A 17,669-nucleotide genomic window follows, 5' to 3' on the forward strand; every position below is an offset into this window, starting at 1 on the left:
TCATGACAATCTTCTCTATAACTCTCTCCTTCCAATCTCACTGCTCATTTGGGAGGTAAACAGAGCAAAATTATTGCTCTTTGAGAACATAAAATTCTGTAATTACTTGCAATGATAATAACGACCGGTTTATCTTGTTTGTAAGATGATAAACTACTGCAACAAGTATGGCACACCCCGGAAGTTAGTGGAGGCGCAGTACAAGGGAAAGGACGGCGCGTGTGTCTGTAGCGAAGCTGAAGTGGCACTTTTTAAAAATTTCCTTTCAGGAAGTAATGAGGTTCAGGTGACCCGGAGCAACGAGTCCTCGACGCTGTAAGGACTCCCTGCTTCAAGTGTCTCAGCGTCTTGCCGCGCCCCAACCTGCAGCAGGGAGAGAGCGGCGGGTGGCCTCCATAAATAGTAGTTACTCTGTTTATACGCTCCAGCTGGGACACTCCCGCCACTCTGGCCAAACAAACACCGTCTGTGTCGCGCGCGAGGCATGAAGCACAGCGTAAACAGACGAACCTGATCTCTTTATGACAGAGTAAACGACGGAATACTCAGACAGTCGCCCTCCTCGGGTTCATTAATTATACCAACGAACTTCTTTGTTATCAGTATGGCTCGGTTCAGATGACTTTTATTATTTTATTTTTTTTCTTGATGAATTCTGTTCCAAGAAATACTGAAGACAGACCTCTGATTCAAGCATCCTTAAACAGACTACATAAGTAACCGTCTGTCCAACGCCTGAGGTCTGGCAGAAGGTTGGCAGCGTCCCTTTCAGTGACACTAAGGAGTCGTTCATCTGCAGTTAACATACTCCCTCAGGGCTTCCTCTTAAGATGTCGAGAGTCAAAACTAAATAGAGGTCGTCTGTAGGATGCTTGACTGCGGCCTTGTCCATTATTCTGTTTTCGCTTCCAGTCATCCATGACAATACGTGGAAAAATGGAATTCGCCTGGAGCAGTGAGTGACGATCATTCTCCTGCTCACCTTCAGTCTGTTCTTGCATATCAAGGACGACACTCACATTCTTGTTCAAATCACTTTATTATGCAGTTCTAACTTCTTATGAACACTGACACTCGAAACCGTTTGTAATAATAATTTGGTGACCCTTTGTCCATAATTCGATTTCAAATGAATGTTTAACTGTTTTTCATCCCCCCCCAAAAAAAAAAAAACACACAAGATAATACTCGTACCAAACACAGGCAGGAAGTGGCTGTGCTGATATTATTTCTAACACAAAGCTTGGGACGTCTTTCCATTCAAAATATTCGTCGTGTGATGAAATGTTCACAGATACATGATACTTATCCCAAGAGCACACGTTTTCACACATATGCTTTCACACACATACACGGATGCGGATAGCGGATGCGGATGCGTAAATAAGAACATAAGAACATAAGAACATAAGAAATAAGGGAAGCTGCAAGAAGTCACCAGGCTTACACGTGGCAGTCCCTGTATGAAATATACCTACCTAATTCCACCTATCATCCCCATCCATAAATCCGTCCAATCTCATCTTAAAGCTCCATAATGTCTTAGCACTAACAACTTGATTACTGAGTCCGTTCCATTCATCTACCACTCAATTTGAGAGCCAATTTCTTCCTGTCTCTTTCTTATACCTAAATTTTTCAAGCTATGTCTGGCCTCATTACGCGTGTGAACACTCGAATTACCGAGATACGTGTTCAGCTCATACTGCATTCAGATACAATTTCTTACGAAGTTGAATCTTGTTATCACAGTTTCTCTAGAATAATATATCAACTACAGACTGTTGTGCATGCCGCTTCAGTTTTACCATTCTGAGTTGTGTCATGTATTGTTGGCCTATCCTCTACCTTGACTCATTATCATGTTGACTAGTAAAGTTTATGCTACTGTTTCGCCACTTGAGGTGTCATGTTGTATTGCCAGTCTATTTTATCACACAGACAAATCTATGAATGGAGATGATAGATGGAGACAGGCAAGTAGGTCTTATACAGGGACTGCAACGTGTAGACCTGATATCTTCTTGCAACTTCCCTTATATTCTTTTGATCTTTCTTATATTTTTATAAGTAAACTTCGTTTCGCAGGTCCCCAATGAGCAGCTGAGGCCACGCAGCCCCGCACCGCCGATGGGGGTCACATATCACTGAGGACTCCCACAACGCCAGACAGATGAAGGAGTGAAAAGCAGTGTTTCCATGTGACCCAGCACTCCTTAAGCGGCTGTCATTTGTGAATTTACTAAATCTTGGTGTATGATAAATAAACTGGTGTTTGTCAAGCACATCAACAGACTGTCTCTATCTGCCTGTCTTACCCCCCACCTCTCCCTCTCTCTCTCTCTCTCTCTCTCTCTCTCTCTCTCTCTCTCTCTCTCTCTCTCTCTCTCTCTCTCTCTCTCTCAACACACCGTTGTGCTAAATAGTTTGCCTTGTCAAGGAAAAATCTGGCGAAAAGTTTATATTTTGCAACGAACTTAAGCAAAGTTTTATGGAAATTACAAACTGCTTTGCATGAAAGTTTTGCTTAGTGATGGTTGACGGCCTTAACAGCTGAGAAAAATGGAGCCACAGGAGGAGGAGCGACCGCCAGGGAAACAACCTAAGGATGGAAGTAAGTGCATTACTTTCTGTTTCTTTTCACTCAAGTCATTATTTCTCCTCGTTCAAGACACTCGAGTGTCGACAAGGATGGGTGCGCAGGTCGGCGGAACACTCGCCTGCATGCCTCTCTCACCATAATATTGTTCATGCTTGATACTAGAACAAGAGAGAGAGGAAGAGTGAGAAAATAGTAATGCACCTTCATCTAAAAGAACTAAATGTGACATTTTCTGGTGCGGTTAGTGTTTCCTTAGTGTGAAAGGTCTTTTAGCTGAGATGCCACGGATGTAGGTTTCTAAATAGACTAAATAGGCAGTTGTTCATGTTTCCCTTTGTATTGCTTGATAAACACGTGACTTTGTAACCTAGAGATGGTAAACCACTCGCCACGTCATGAAAAGAAGCACGAACGCCGTGGTGAAGACCCGGGAAGCAGATGGCTCCCACTTGACGTGCAGACAAGACAGTGATCACTGAAGCATGTCGGGCTAGTTTGCCGCCCCGTGATTTATGTTGTAGTGTTGTGAGCGTCTTAACTAGCTGTCGCGCACACCATTACCACAAGGAAGAGGGAGCGGTGTATGGTTGATATCTGTTGATCATTGTGATCCAAGTAACGTTGAGCGTAATCTGCGGTTGTTAATTATGTTCTATGACACTGCCGAGATTAAGAGAACGGAAACATTCATACACTGTAACCTAATTACCTTATATATTGATGAAAAAAAGTTCAGCGCCCCCACAACCTGGTCCTCGCTGCGTGCAGTATGTTGCGGGGCGTCTGGGCGATGACGTAACTGTAAAATGAGCCTCAATGGTGACCTATCCAAGGCCTTCTGGTGCACACCCACACTCACATCAACATCTGTGTGCCAGTGTACCCATCAGTCACTTGCTTTTTTATCTGCCTATACAGAAAGTCCGATTAGATTTTCTGCCAGCTTTGGTGTCTCTTCACACACCGGTGGTTCAACACAGCAAAACAGTTTCAGAACACTCCACGGGTCAAGACGCACATATACTCTTTCCAGGCGGTTACATACATACATCACGATCTTTGGAAAACCTGAACAGTGACGCTCTGCCTCAATTGTGTCCTGGACGGGGATGTCCGGTGTCCGTCAGGAACAAACTAGCGCGACCATAAACAAGTCACGCTCCTCTTAACGTTTCTGATGGGCAGTGACGCGAGGCCCATTGTCATGCATCCCTGGGCCCACCCCCTGCCTCGACCTTTGTGGGCGGCAAGTGAGATGGACGTGGCGGTCTGTCCGGCGGGGCGTTGAGGGTCAGCTGTGCCCCGTCACTTCACATCACCTGCACAACATCTCAAACGGGACAGGCAGCCGCTAAGCCTCGTGGGAACGAATATGTAGTGTGTTTAGGTTAGCCTGATGGATCAGTTTCTGCCCTTCTGCACTGGTGAGGCCTCAGGTCAGGGGGCGTAATGGATAACCCTCGGCCTGACACTCGGGAGGGATGCCTGTTTGGGAGGATGCACGTGATTGGTGGCCGCTGCGTGGACCTGTGTGTGGCATATCCATTAGCGAGTCTGGGCGGCTGTAGAACAGGAACCGTCAGGCAGAACGCCACTACCGCTACACAAAGTGACTCTCGGTGCCACACAGTATTTGTCACTGAGTCAGGCTCGAAACAAAGCACCGAGCTCAAGAAATCCGACGCTGTTTAAAAGAACTCCCCAGAGACACGTGTCTGGCCATGAACCAACTCTCGATGTGTGTGTCGCGTGAAGGCGATGGTTCTGTGCGGGAATTTATTTTCTACTTAGATTTAATTCCCCTCACTGCTTGTTACAACACCTCACACAGCCCAGCGTGACGCCTTTGGGGTAATTAGGGTACGTACGCACCATCTCTAATTACTATACAAATATTTTATAAAGGAAAATCCAAGTTATTTAACAAGTCACCGACGCCGCCGCCGTCGTTGTTGTTGTTAGTAATGGTAGTGGTCTTCTTAATGTTGATAAAATTCTTCTTCTTCTTTGAATTATTTCCTTGTGTTCCTGTTACAACCAGGGCTAACCTCACGAATTTACAATAGTTTGATACAAGCTTTTGCAACTGGAGATATACAACTTCTAGTTTATGGTCTCAGGCGCCATGTCTGTAGCGCAGTTCTCATTGTAGAAGATAAAATGTGGACAACTTTGAATCCCTCAGTTCATGAATACTTTTCTATATACTTATGGTAAATATAATTTTTTTTACCATTCTTTTTCTGTATGTTGTATATAACTAACTAACTAACTAACTAACTAACTAACTAACTAAATAAATAAATAAATAAATATATATATATATATATATATATATATATATATATATATATATATATATATATATATATATATATATATATATATATATATATATATATATATATATATATATATATATATATATATATATATATATATATATATATATATATATATATGGGACTATATCATAATGTATGCTATTATTTATTTCAGTAGTCACTGACACTGATATACGTTTTTCTTTTACATGATTTGGTCTAAATGTAGTTTTTTGGTGCATGCATTGTGATTTCTGTGCTTGACGTGTGTAACAGGACTCTCTATTGAAATTTTTTATATGACCTTCTAAATGTTGTAGTCTTTATTCAGAGAATATACACCTTTACTCTTATTACTATCATATATACTGATAATGAAAATCTCATTGAAATACACCCGCAACTCACAAATGAGAGAAAATAAAAATTCATAACTGGCTACTCTTAACACTTTGTCCACATTTCTGACAAGACACTATGGACAGCCGGCGGCTGAGACCATGAAATTAGTTATGATAGTTTCAATTGCCTTATATTTCTTTTATATCGTCTTTTTGATCACACAGTAATATATATATATATATATATATATATATATATATATATATATATATATATATATATATATATATATATATATATATATATATATACATATAAACACTGTTTGAATTGATATACGTATTTCTCTGGTACACGTCACTTGTACTTGTAATGTAATCTATGTATCTTAATCCACCGCGTCACTCACATCGGTCAGTGTTACATGGTATATTGAATAGCATTTCCTCGCACACTGGCGCAGGGAGAAAAGCGACACCTGCAGGCGGTGGTAGCTTCTCACGGCGGCACCACACGGGGAGGCTTTTAGCAGTGCAAGCTGATAGTGGGACTCCGATCTGTGCACCGGGGAGAAGGAAAAGATGAAGAAGACGAAGAAGAAGGGGGAGGAGGAGGAGAAGGACGACGAGAAGGAGGAGGAGGAGGAGGAGGAGGAGGAGGAGGTACAAAGGAATACAAAGGAAGTCCAAACAACAACAGACACTATTTGGGTAACTATTCTATTCTAATTACGAGTATTAGTGGGAGAGACAGGATAGCAACAGGAGAAGGCTCCCCCCAACCCCAGAGAGATGAGAGCTACTTCTACTACAAACAATCTACATATTTGTGTCATCTGATGCTCATATTTGTGTCATCTGATCAGGCGCTCTTAAAAAAAAAATATTCACTGAGGTACATTTAACTAGATGACTATAGTGATGGGTGAGTTGCTCTGCAAGGACTCGATTCCGTTTACCGTTACCGTGACGGGGTCACCAGTAAGTCGCCGAGGAACAAGCCATCACTAAGGTCCCTTTAATCTTTAATCTTTGTTACATAGCAGTTGTTTTCTTTCCTTAGTAAAATGTCTCTCCTATCAGATGACAGACAGTACGGAGTGAACGTGTTCGTTATTTAGACATGAACAATGACAACCGGGGATTAGTTTCGGAGGAGGAGGAGAAGGAGAGAGAGAGAGAGAGAGAGAGAGAGAGAGAGAGAGAGAGAGAGAGAGAGAGAGAGAGAGAGAGAGAGAGAGAGAGAGAGAGCACACCACGCGACTCTCACCAACACTCCGCCACTCTCCCGGGAAACAAGAATGGTCCTGAATAGAATAGGAAAAGCTATGAATTATAATTACACAGAGAACAAAAGTGGAAATTGTACCTCCTTTAAGTCTGCTTGAATATGATTACGTAATTCTCTTTCTTTCTTTCCTTTCTTACGCATCTTGGCCATTTCGTCGTCAGCTCGGAAGGAACACTCTTACTCAGGCCCTCTTGCACCCGCACTACCAGCCTCCTTCTCCTCCTCCTCCTTCTTCCTACTCCTCCTTTCCCTCCTCGTCCTCTTCTTCCTCCTGGCCGCTTCCTTTCCCGCCTTTGAAATCACTACTAGCGGGAATATTAAAGTGCAGGAATATTCATATCTTCCGCCATCACATGTTCCCCGCCACCTGCAGAAAGTCGTCAGAGTCTCAAAACCCTCGAGCAGGTCCGCCAACTTTCGTGAGAACTCCTGAAAAGTCTGGGCCTCGTCAGGTTGGACCGCGGTTGTAAAGGACGACACATAGTTAAAGACAGGAAACTTTCTCTTTTTGCCTCAACTCTCTCTCTCTCTCTCTCTCTCTCTCTCTCTCTCTCTCTCTCTCTCTCTCTCTCTCTCTCTCTCTCTCTCTCTCTCCCTCACACACATTACAGGGTCTTTGCAGTATTTTCACTCGTGCGTTTAACTTCATTTTATTATAATATATTCAAAAGTTTAATTACGTGTATGCTAATTTGGCTCAACTTACTGAATGATTTAGCCGACAGTTATTTGACTGCTCGCCGGCTAGCCTGTTGGTAAGTTAATTTACACACACACACACACACACACACACACACACACACACACACACACACACACACACACACACACACACACACACACACACACACACACACACACACACACACACACACACACACACACACACACACATTCACACACACACACACACACACACGTACGCTGTGTATCCTATTCCACAGTTTCCTTTCAACATTACTCATCCTCTTCACATTCCCTCCTCCTTTCCTTTCCCCTTCCTGCCCTGCCCTCTCCGCCCCGCCCCGCCCTGCCCCGCTTTGCCCTGCACATAACACAATCAACAAGCCCAAAACTCCAATGATAGAGCGACACTGTACCATTTTCTCCCTCGCAGTTCTTGGTAGCAGGATCTATTATCTAAACTGACTCACTGAACATCAAACATCGGTGGACGGGAAGCTACACAGAACGTTTTGACAACCGTCGGGATGAAGCTAACAAGGGGCGGGAGGCCTTGTCGGGGTGTGGGATGTCGGGAGGGATGTGGGGAGGGGGCGCTAGGAGGAGGGTCTAGAGGGGGGTACCGGCTGGGGCGTCGTAGAAACAGACTGACAAAGGCACCTCACAGAACTCCTCTCCCTCCTATCTCCTCCTTCCCTTTCACGCCCACCCCCACGCCTCAGTCCGCCTCCACCCGCTCCCAAGATTCAGTTTCACGGGTGCTGTAGAAGGCGTGTGTCGGACTTGGCTTGTTTGTTTTTTTCATAATGACTGTTGCCTTATAGCGATGAATGAGGGGGAGGGTGGTATGTGCACACGACGCGAGGGGCGAGTGAGGCCGTTCACTATGTTAGATGCTGCCCAGTGACTCCTGACGTGTATATTACTAGTGAAGACGATCCAAGGACTAGCGTTATCATCCTGGCATTCTGATACTTGCTCTTGCTACGTGTCAGATTTATCTCTACAGGCAGATAGACACAGAGGTGAACAGAAACACAAATACATTCATGCCATCTCTGTGATAGCGGCCAATTTTTATGATGCTTAAAATGTATTGGTTTCAGATTAACTGTGAGGGGCGAGGGCGAGGTGGTAGGTGAGGCGTGACTTACAGCGGGGTGGCGGATCAAGGGCACGAAACAGTCTGAGTGTGTGACTTGTCTGTTATTTGTGGTCTGAAGGCTTCTATTTGTGCAGGACGTTGTGAGAAGGAGAGAAAAGTCTCCGCGACGCAATGAGAGTTCTGATAGCAAGAGCATGATGACAATGATGATGTTAACTCTTTTACTGGAGTCTTTCTTCGTTAACATTAAGATTACTGTAAAGAAAAAATCGTTCGTAGGGATACAGATAAATGAAATAATGTAAAGATAATTTAATATTTCCTAGGCTACGTGATTATTTGAGAGAATGCGGTACAAAGGTAAATATCTAAAATGTTATAGAGGATTATGGCAAAATTGTCGAGCAGTGAAAGGCGGTCTGTTTCGCTCCCAAGTAATTCCTCGTTGCTGATGTCACCAACCCTACTTGATTTTATTCTCTCGTGATGAGAGGTATTACGAGTAAGCGTGGGAAAAAAAAAATAATAATAATAGGAAGCGAGGAAATAACAGGAGACGGTAATGTGCAAGGAGGGCTGGCGGGAGGCTGCACTAAGACGCGGGGATCCAGACCAAAGCCTGGCGCTCGGAAGGAAATGCATGTGAATGAGATGCAGCAGCTCGTAGTCGAGGGAAACTTTGTCCACAAAACCCTGACTGAGATGAAATAGTAGAAATAGAAAGAACCACACTTCAAAGTCCACCCATCCACCTATACTACATCCCCTCCTGCCATGACTACCAGCGTGGCGTCCCGCTTTTCCTGACGCCTGGGCACCTCCTGACGAAGGGGCCTCACCTGCCAAACCACTAATTAGTTTACCTCCACAAGTGCAACAGCATATCGTGCTCACCCCACCTGTTCACGCCTTTGCTCACCGCACTTTTTCCTCCCTCACGGTAAATATACTTGCTGGCTCAGGCTGCTGCCTCCCGCCTGCACGGCCCCGCCCCGCGATGCAGCCCCACCCTCACGACCATCCCGGCCTGATGGATTCCTTAGTGCCCCGTGTGTGTGTGTGTGTGTGTGTGTGTGTGTGTGTGTGTGTGTGTGTGTGTGTGTGTGTGTGTGTGTGTGTGTGTGTGTGTGTGTGTGTGTGTGTGTGTGTGTGTGAGAGAGAGAGAGAGAGAGAGAGAGAGAGAGAGAGAGAGAGAGAGAGAGAGAGAGAGAGAGACTTTACTTTCCAAGACTTCAAAGGCGTTTATTTATAATTTTTCCCTAAGATGTTCCTTGTTCCTCACCCGCATATGAAGTTTTCAACATTATTTCATTTCTCTCTCGTCCCAAGAGTCCTTTGAAAACCCATGCAGTTTTATTTCTCCATCCCTTCATCTCCTCCTCTCTCACCCTCTCTCCTTCCATTCCACTCTACCTTTATCGCTTTCCTGCATTCGTTTTTCTGCCTTTCCCTACCTGTCTCCCTCCCGCCTTCCTTTCTTCCCTTATTCCACTGCCTCCTTCCCTCATTTTGCCCCTCCACTTCCCCTCAGTCAGGCAACGCTCCTCGCACGCTCGTGGCCTCGCTCCAGCACACCTAGAAAAGTCTCGCGCCTCCCCTCGCGTGCCGCCCAAACAAGGGCTTCACGATTTCCTTAACAACTCACACCATCCATTTTTTTAAGAGAAAGTTTTCTTATGTCGACATTTTTCCTCTTAAGTTGTTAAGGCGTAGCTTTCACTAAAAGAAAACTACTATGTTCTTCTGATTTTCTTTAAAAATTAAGGCGTTACCTAAACGATGCACGTCTGGCTGTGGGCAGGGGAAAATCTATCTCAGGTCCTGTTCAGTTTCATTCTCTCTCTCTCTCTCTCTCTCTCTCTCTCTCTCTCTCTCTCTCTCTCTCTCTCTCTCTCTCTCTCTCTCTCTCTCTCTCTCTCTCTCTATCTATCTATCTATCTATCTGTGTGTGTGTGTGTGTGTGTGTGTGTGTGTGTGTGTGTGTGTGTGTGTGTGTGTATGTTTTCCTTACTTTCCCTCTCCATATTCTTCCATGTCCTCGAATCCCGTTAAGGTCCTGGTTAGGAGTGCCCAGCAATTCTCCTTTGTACTTCAAAGCGAGCACTCATTCTCTCGCCTACCAAAAAATTTTGCTGTATAGTTAACGGGCAAGTTTCAAGGTGCCAGGCGTGCAGTGGTGGTGGCTGCGTGTGTCACGGAGAGAGACACAGTGGGTCACTACGTAAATATAAGTGGAAGCTTCGTTGATTTGCGGTGGCACGCTGGGTTCGTGACCACCTCATGATATGTGCGTCACGCGAGGCAGGGAATAACTCCTGAATATTCGAATAGGATTTGTCGACAGAGGCCGGGGAAGTCTTGATTCCCGAAAGTCTAAGAATAGATTTCAATTTTCTTCGTGTTTCATTTTCCTGCATTATAAAGGTCATTATGCAGGGCACAACCTTGCCCTGCTCGCTTGACGGGAAAAGAAAGCGGAGCAAGGAACGTTTGAATGCATTATTTATAAACCCAAAGGTCTCACAGCTATTCTGATGTGGAGCCTGAGATGGTATTGGTCTGGGGTTGTGGGTGACCAAGCAGTCAAGGGAAGAGAGGTGCCTGCATGGTGACGGGAGGCGTGTGGCTGAGCAGCAGAGAGAAGGAAGGGCGGCCACACAAGGAGTCGCCGAGTCTGATGTCAGAGTGCCATCCACACAATCGGCACACGTAAAATCAATCCATTGATGGGGTGCTTCCCACCCCATCCACTCAATGCTTCAGTCCCTTACCTCCACATCCACCTACTCCATCCAAGTTCATCTATTCCTCATTCATTTATCTCCTCTACCGTAACGCCGACCTCTTCTTCCACCTCTTTCCATTCACCTGTAGCACTCTAAGCCTCTCTCTCTCCCCTCAGCCACTCTGTTCCCTCCTCCCGCCCACCCTCATGTCACTGTCGTGTTTCACTATAGCGTGGGCGTCCCTCGCTGCCACCACTCCCACGCCTGGAATGGGCCGCGCTTGTCCAACATTTGCGGGGGAAGTGATACTGGCCTTGTCCAGGGTATAGACACATGCACTGCCAATGGCAATCAAGGGAAAATGGAAACAAGGTAGAGACGATACATTAGAGATACCATATGAGTGTTTGATGGTAAAATCAAGAAATGGTTATATTATAAAAAAAATTTTCTTTATTTTTATTTTTGTATGTTAATGTATGTTTAATGAGGAATTAATAAAAATTTCACTGTCCTTCAACTCTATTGCAAACAGCCTTGCAGGAGCCAAAACGTCTGCTGCGCTGCTTTTTTTTTCCCCGACTTTTACGTTCCTTCGTGGTTTTTATTAGTATATTACCCGACCTTCGTTCGATCTTACACTTCTCCGAGCTGTCACGAGCATCAATATAATTAAGTTTCTCACCCCTCTATTTCTTCCACCATTTCTCTGTGCTGTCCTACGCCTCCTCCACTCCCCTCCACCCTTCCGTATCTCCACTCCACCCTCACACCCTCCCCAATCCAACACCATCTTGAGCCTCCCTGGACCACCCTCCCTTCCCCCTTATTCTCCCAATTCCTCCTTTCCCATCGCCAGCCAATCCTCCCTTCCATTTCGCTCCTCTCTGTCCCCACTCCCTCCTTCGGTGACAAGAACACGTCAATGGAAACTAATAAAGAGTCGCTACCGGAGAGACCCTCGTCCATGCGTCCTCCAGCGGCGAGCGGCGGCTCACTGTTATCTTGGTCCACACACGGCGCCGCCAGGTCAGTCCGGCGATGACTGGTTAGCGAGCACACTGCACTGGCACGTGTCTTGTAATGCGTTCACACGACAGATGACGCTTCACTGACACACACACACACACACACACACACACACACACACATAACCAAATTACTAGCTAAATAAATATATGAAAAAAAAAAGAAAACAAAGGAGGTAAATAGAACGAGCGGCATGAAAGTAATCAAGGTCGGTCATCTAAATTTTAAGATGAGCAGTTCACTAAAAAGCCGACGCCTGAAACACGCACGCAACAGCCTCAAGACAACACACTTGGCGAGGCTGATAAGTAACACTTGTAGCGCGACACAGCCTGCCTTGTTTTGCCAGGAGGAGGAGGAGGAAGAGGAGGAGGAGGAGAGGAAGATATACGAGGAGCAAGAAGAGAAATATGAGTAGCAGACAACAAATCTAAAAGCACAAGACACAAGACAACAAGGCGTTAAAAGCTTCCTTACGCAGTGTGTCAGGTAGGGAGGGGGATGACACATGTTGGCGGTGGCGGCGGGGGTGATGTGTGCCTGTGGGCCGGAGCAGTGGTGGGGCACAGACACTCTGTTTACCGCCCCGACAAGAGCCCGGTGCCTGGGATGCGTCTTGTCGGAGTGGCGCTGCGTGCAGGAGGAAAAGTAAAGTTTCTGAAATGGACTTGTTGGGAAAAGATACGATAGGGAGAAGGGCAAGGGGAGAGACAGAGGAAGTGGGAGAATAAGAGAATGGAAGGGTGATAAAGGAAGATATGCGGGTATGAGAAGGAGAGGGACAAAGGGAGAGGTAAAGGAAGAGGAAGAATAAGAGGAAGGATGATAAGAGGGGATAGTATGTGAGCGAGAGAGGACTATAGAAAAAAGAGAGAAGGAATAAAGAGAAAGGAAGGGAACATATTATAAATAAATACAAGGTATGACAAGAAGATTGACAAAGAAAGAGACACAAAGAGAAGACAAGAAAAAGAAAATATGATAAGAATAAACGCAAGGTATATAAAGGAAAGAGGCAAAAGAAAGAACGAAAGGAGAAAAAGATTACGAGGAATGATGAAGGACAGAAAGCAATGCAAGAAGCAGGGGGAGGGCAGAGCAATTAGCAATTAAAGGAAGGGGGAGAGGAATGCCGTGTTGGTGAAGAAAACAATGGAGAGAATAAAGACCTTCTCAGTGGTATTCCATTACACTACTACTTTGTGCCTCTCATGTTAAGTGTAGGTCTTGATGATCTCCACCAACTGAGAGTTATGTGTTGTGGTGCAGGTGACCGGTGCTGGTTGACGGGGAGGCGTGGAGCCGACCTGTTACCGAGACGCGATGAGATAAGGCAAAAATAATAGAAATGAGATTAAAACACGAAGAAATAATATGTGGCTAAGGGGACGAGACGAGACGAGAGGAAGGCCTTAAGAGAGAGGTGAGACGATGAGACAAAGCGAAACGAGGGATAGACACAACGAAACTTGACAAAACAAAACAAAACTAGACGAAACGAAACGAGACGAAACGAAACACTGCGGACACTCGCAAGAACGTACACGAAGGATAAAGAATAAAAGATAATCCAACCACTGAGTCCCTCACACACACACACACACACACACACATACACAGAAATAACCACGATGGCCGCCATACAAACTCATTTCTCCCCTGTCGTGTTTTAATCAAGAGGGACAGGAGACGATTGATCAAGGATGAGATGAGGGGGAAGAGGAGGAGTCTATTCATCTCCGGGAGCGGGAAGAGAAGAGGACGACAACGAGGAGGAGGAGGAGGACGAAGAGGAGGAGGAGAGAAGGGAAAGTGGAGGAAGTATGTGGTGGAGATAAGAGGCGGCGGTCCGTGAGGGGCGAGGGAGAAGAGGGAGGATTTGATTTGTGGGTGTTTATCTCAGCTGCAGAAAGGAGAGGGAGAGGGAGAGAGTGAAAGGGGGTAAGAGAGAGAGAGAGAGAGAGAGAGAGAGAGAGAGAGAGAGAGAGAGAGAGAGAGGAGAGAGAGAGAGAGAGAGAGAGAGAGAGGCAGGAAATATGTCAAAAGAATTCGTGGATTGTTTATTGGAGGAAAACTGAATGCTGCGTATTGCCATTATATGATTCCGTGTTTTGGTTCTGCTATGGGTGGTGGTGGTGGTGGTGGTGGTGACGTTGACGACGACAGTAACAATAACAACAAAAAATAAAATAAATAAATAAATAATAATAGATAAATATATATAATATATATATATATATATATATATATATATATATATATATATATATATATATATATATATATATTATATAGAGAGAGAGAGAGAGAGAGAGAGAGAGAGAGACGAGAGAGGAGAGAGAGAGAGAGAGAGAGAGACGAGAGAGAGAGAGAGAGAGATGAGAGAGAGAGAGAGAGAGAGAGAGAGAGAGAGAGAGAGAGAAATACTTATCTAGCACTGCAGAACACCATGAAACAAAAACACCTTCTCCCCCCCTCCCCAACCTTCCTTCCCCATCCCTCCATTCCCTCGCGGGCAGCAGCGATGAGAGGTGCATGCATGGCCTCCAGCGGGATCTGGGAAGGGTGAGGGGAATTTTTTTTTCCTTTCATTAAAATCCTGCAAGTCGTCTCTTTGTGCTAGTCATCATCATTTAACATCACATAATTTTAACACCGTCATTATTATCACCATTACTGTTCGTGCTATTTGCCATGCCAATCTTTTCTTGGGGCGGAGAAGTCTGTCTGAAGTTTGTGAAAGCGAGAGGGAGAGAATGCGGGAAAGAACGCGGCGGTGGGAAGTGAGAAAGTGGGGAAAGGAAAGGAATGAAGAGAGAGAGAGAGAGAGAGAGAGAGAGAGAGAGAGAGAGAGAGCGAGAGAGAGGTCCGTATTCAGAAACATTTCTGGCCTCACCACGGCTACTTTCAAAAGACTATAGTTGCAGTTACACGAATTTTTAAGGATTTTTTTATGGTTCTTCTGACAGATTAACACTATTTCTACATTATTAACAGGAGAAAACACTTGCGAGAACTCAGCCAATAATCTGTGTGGCCATTGAAAATAGTCGTGGTGGTGGTGGAAGAGCAAAGTCTCTGAATATGGGCCAGAGAGAGAGAGAGAGAGAGAGAGAGAGAGAGAGAGAGAGAGAGAGAGTGAGAGAGAGAGAGAGAGGAGGAGGAGGAGGAGGCGGCAAGAGACAGTGGGGAGAGTGAAAGCGAAATGGCGGGAGAGATGTGGGGGGGAGGGGAGAGTGAGTGAGAATGAGAAGGAGGAGGAGGAGGAGGAGGATGGGGGGGGAGGGAGGAGGCAGTGAGGGGACATAATGGAAGTTAGGGGCTTCATGCATAGATTTAGGCTGCTGCATATATTACCAGCCTTCTACCCTCTTCCAGCCACCCCACCCCCTCACCTCCCCTCCACTCCCCGCCTGTCCTGTCCATACCTTCACCTGTCATCACGCTCCTCCTCCTCCCTCCTCCTCCTCTCCCCTCAAGCCTCCCTGTTCCTCTCCCACTCCTAGCGTCATCAATCACTCTGGCCGTCAATATAGACCATCCTTCACCTTCGCCTTGATTCATCACCGTCCTTGCAACATTAACGGGAGTAAGACATGGGCGGGAAGACTTCACTGCCCTACTTAAGATTGCGTCTCGTCCCAATTCAACTGTCTATAGGAGAGAGGGGGAAAAATATTATTAAAGTTGTAGAAATGCTTAATGGAGATGGAAAGCTGCGTATGTAAAGTAAAGTGCGGTAAAATTACGGGGAGGGAAAAATTAATGATGGAAACGGTAAAGGTCGGAAGTGTGGAAGTGAGGAGGAGGGAATACGGAAGGCTGGATGGATAGAGGAAAGAAAGGGGAGGAAAAAGAAAGAGTTAACGAAGAAGGAAAGGAAGGCGAGAGGGAAGGCAGAAAAAAAAGTTAAATAAAAGAAAGAAGAAAGGAAGAAAGGAAGGAAGGAAGAAAGAAAAAAGAAAGGAAGAAAGGAAGGAAGGAAAGAAGAAGGAAAGGAGAAAAATTAATTAAGGACGGGAGGACAAAAAATTAAGAAATTAAGAATTAAGAAAGAAAGGAAGGAAATAAAGAAAGGAAGAAGGAATTAAGGAAGAAAGGTAAAAGGAAAAAGGAAGGATGGATGAATAAATTAGGAAAGAAAGGTATAAGTAAGTCAGTAATGAAAAGGAAGATGGAAGGAAGAAAATAAGGCAGGAGAGAAGGAAGGAGGGAAGGAAGGAAGGGACGGAGGGAAGGAAGGAAGGAAGGAAGGAAGAAAGGAAGAATGGAAGGAAGGAAGGAAGGGATGACAGTGTTTGTAGTTTAAGGGTTCTTCAAGAGACGGTACCATTTTTAAGGAAGAATAGTGGCAGTAGACTGACAGCCCTTCCTTCCCTTTACTCTCAGGGAACATCACCATTAATAGGGTAATTTAGGAACCCCTCCTCGAAAAGAACGTCCCCATATACTCATTAATTGACTCGAGTAAGTAATCAGTAACCAAAGTTCATTAAGTGGCTCTCTGCGAGGGGGAAAAATGGCCCAAGTTTGATGGAAATTCGTTCGGCGCGGAATTTTTGTTCCTCTCTTTTCGGAAACGGGCGACACACACACACACACACACACACACACACACACACACACACACACACACACACACACACACACGCACACACACGCACACAGAATTGTCTAGTTATAATCACTTGTTCTTCACTGGGTGGGGCGAAGTGGGGCAGAGCGGGGCAAGACAGAGTGAGCTGGGGCGGGACAGGGCGGAGTAATGGGCAAGGAGGGGACTCGTGACGTCATCGTTCCCTCGGTATGGATCTTTCGGCTGTGCATCGTCACGGAAAATTAATGATCGGCGCGAAATAGAATCACGATTATCCATTGTGTCGCCGAGATGTTGTAATCCCGTGAGAGGAATGAAGGACAGGATTGTTGGGCGGTGCGGCCACCACCTGTGTGGGTGGTGGGCGGGTGGGCGGACTTCTTTCCAGCAACTATGATTTTCCTTATGTCTTAGAAGCATGTCAGTTTAATGAAAATTTAATGATGATGGTAATTTGAGGGTAATGATGATGACGATGATGATGGAGCGGCAGGCACTATATGGCGCCATCGGTCACTGGGTCCTCTAGGTCTTATTGGCCCGAGTAAGCACCCTTGGGGTCCGTAGGAGTGCCAGGGAGAGCCGGCTCCTCAGGAACTTGGAAATTCCCCGTGTGGGATCTGAAAGGAGTCTCCCGAGATTCTGAAGAGTCCCTGGGGCTGCTCGCGGGCGTGCGGCACCGCCCACAATAAAACCAGCTCGTCTCCCGCTGACGTTCCCAGATGGATCGACCGCCCGTCATTTTCGTGCCCTTTGTCCCTCGGTTACGGCGCTTCGCGGGCTTTTGTCCACTGGTTATGGTATTTTAGGCGGACGATGGCCAATTTCCTGGTGGCGCGTGGAGTGTCCCAGTGGTGGGCTGTGTGTGCTACCGGTGATGGCCTTTGTCGCCTGGCCAGGGGGAGGGTGCCTCTCTCTCCGATATAATGCCTCACTAGTCGCCAATAATGGGTGATGAAATGGTTCCCTC

At 45.7% G+C, this 17,669-nt stretch overlaps 1 protein-coding gene across 1 annotated transcript in view; it reads left to right on the plus strand.

The window, feature by feature from the left end:
* The window catches only part of LOC135104231 (uncharacterized), a 78,076-nt gene that overhangs the window by 5,893 nt on the left and 54,514 nt on the right, over positions 1-17,669 (plus strand). Inside the window, exon 2 of the mRNA XM_064011386.1 lies at positions 2,089-2,614. Within this exon, the coding sequence (XP_063867456.1) occupies positions 2,563-2,614 (52 nt within the window). The 5' untranslated portion in view covers positions 2,089-2,562. The remainder of the gene's footprint in view (positions 1-2,088; positions 2,615-17,669) is intronic.

The sequence above is a fragment of the Scylla paramamosain genome, chromosome 10 (assembly GCF_035594125.1).
Source record: "Scylla paramamosain isolate STU-SP2022 chromosome 10, ASM3559412v1, whole genome shotgun sequence".
NCBI lineage: Eukaryota > Metazoa > Arthropoda > Malacostraca > Decapoda > Portunidae > Scylla > Scylla paramamosain.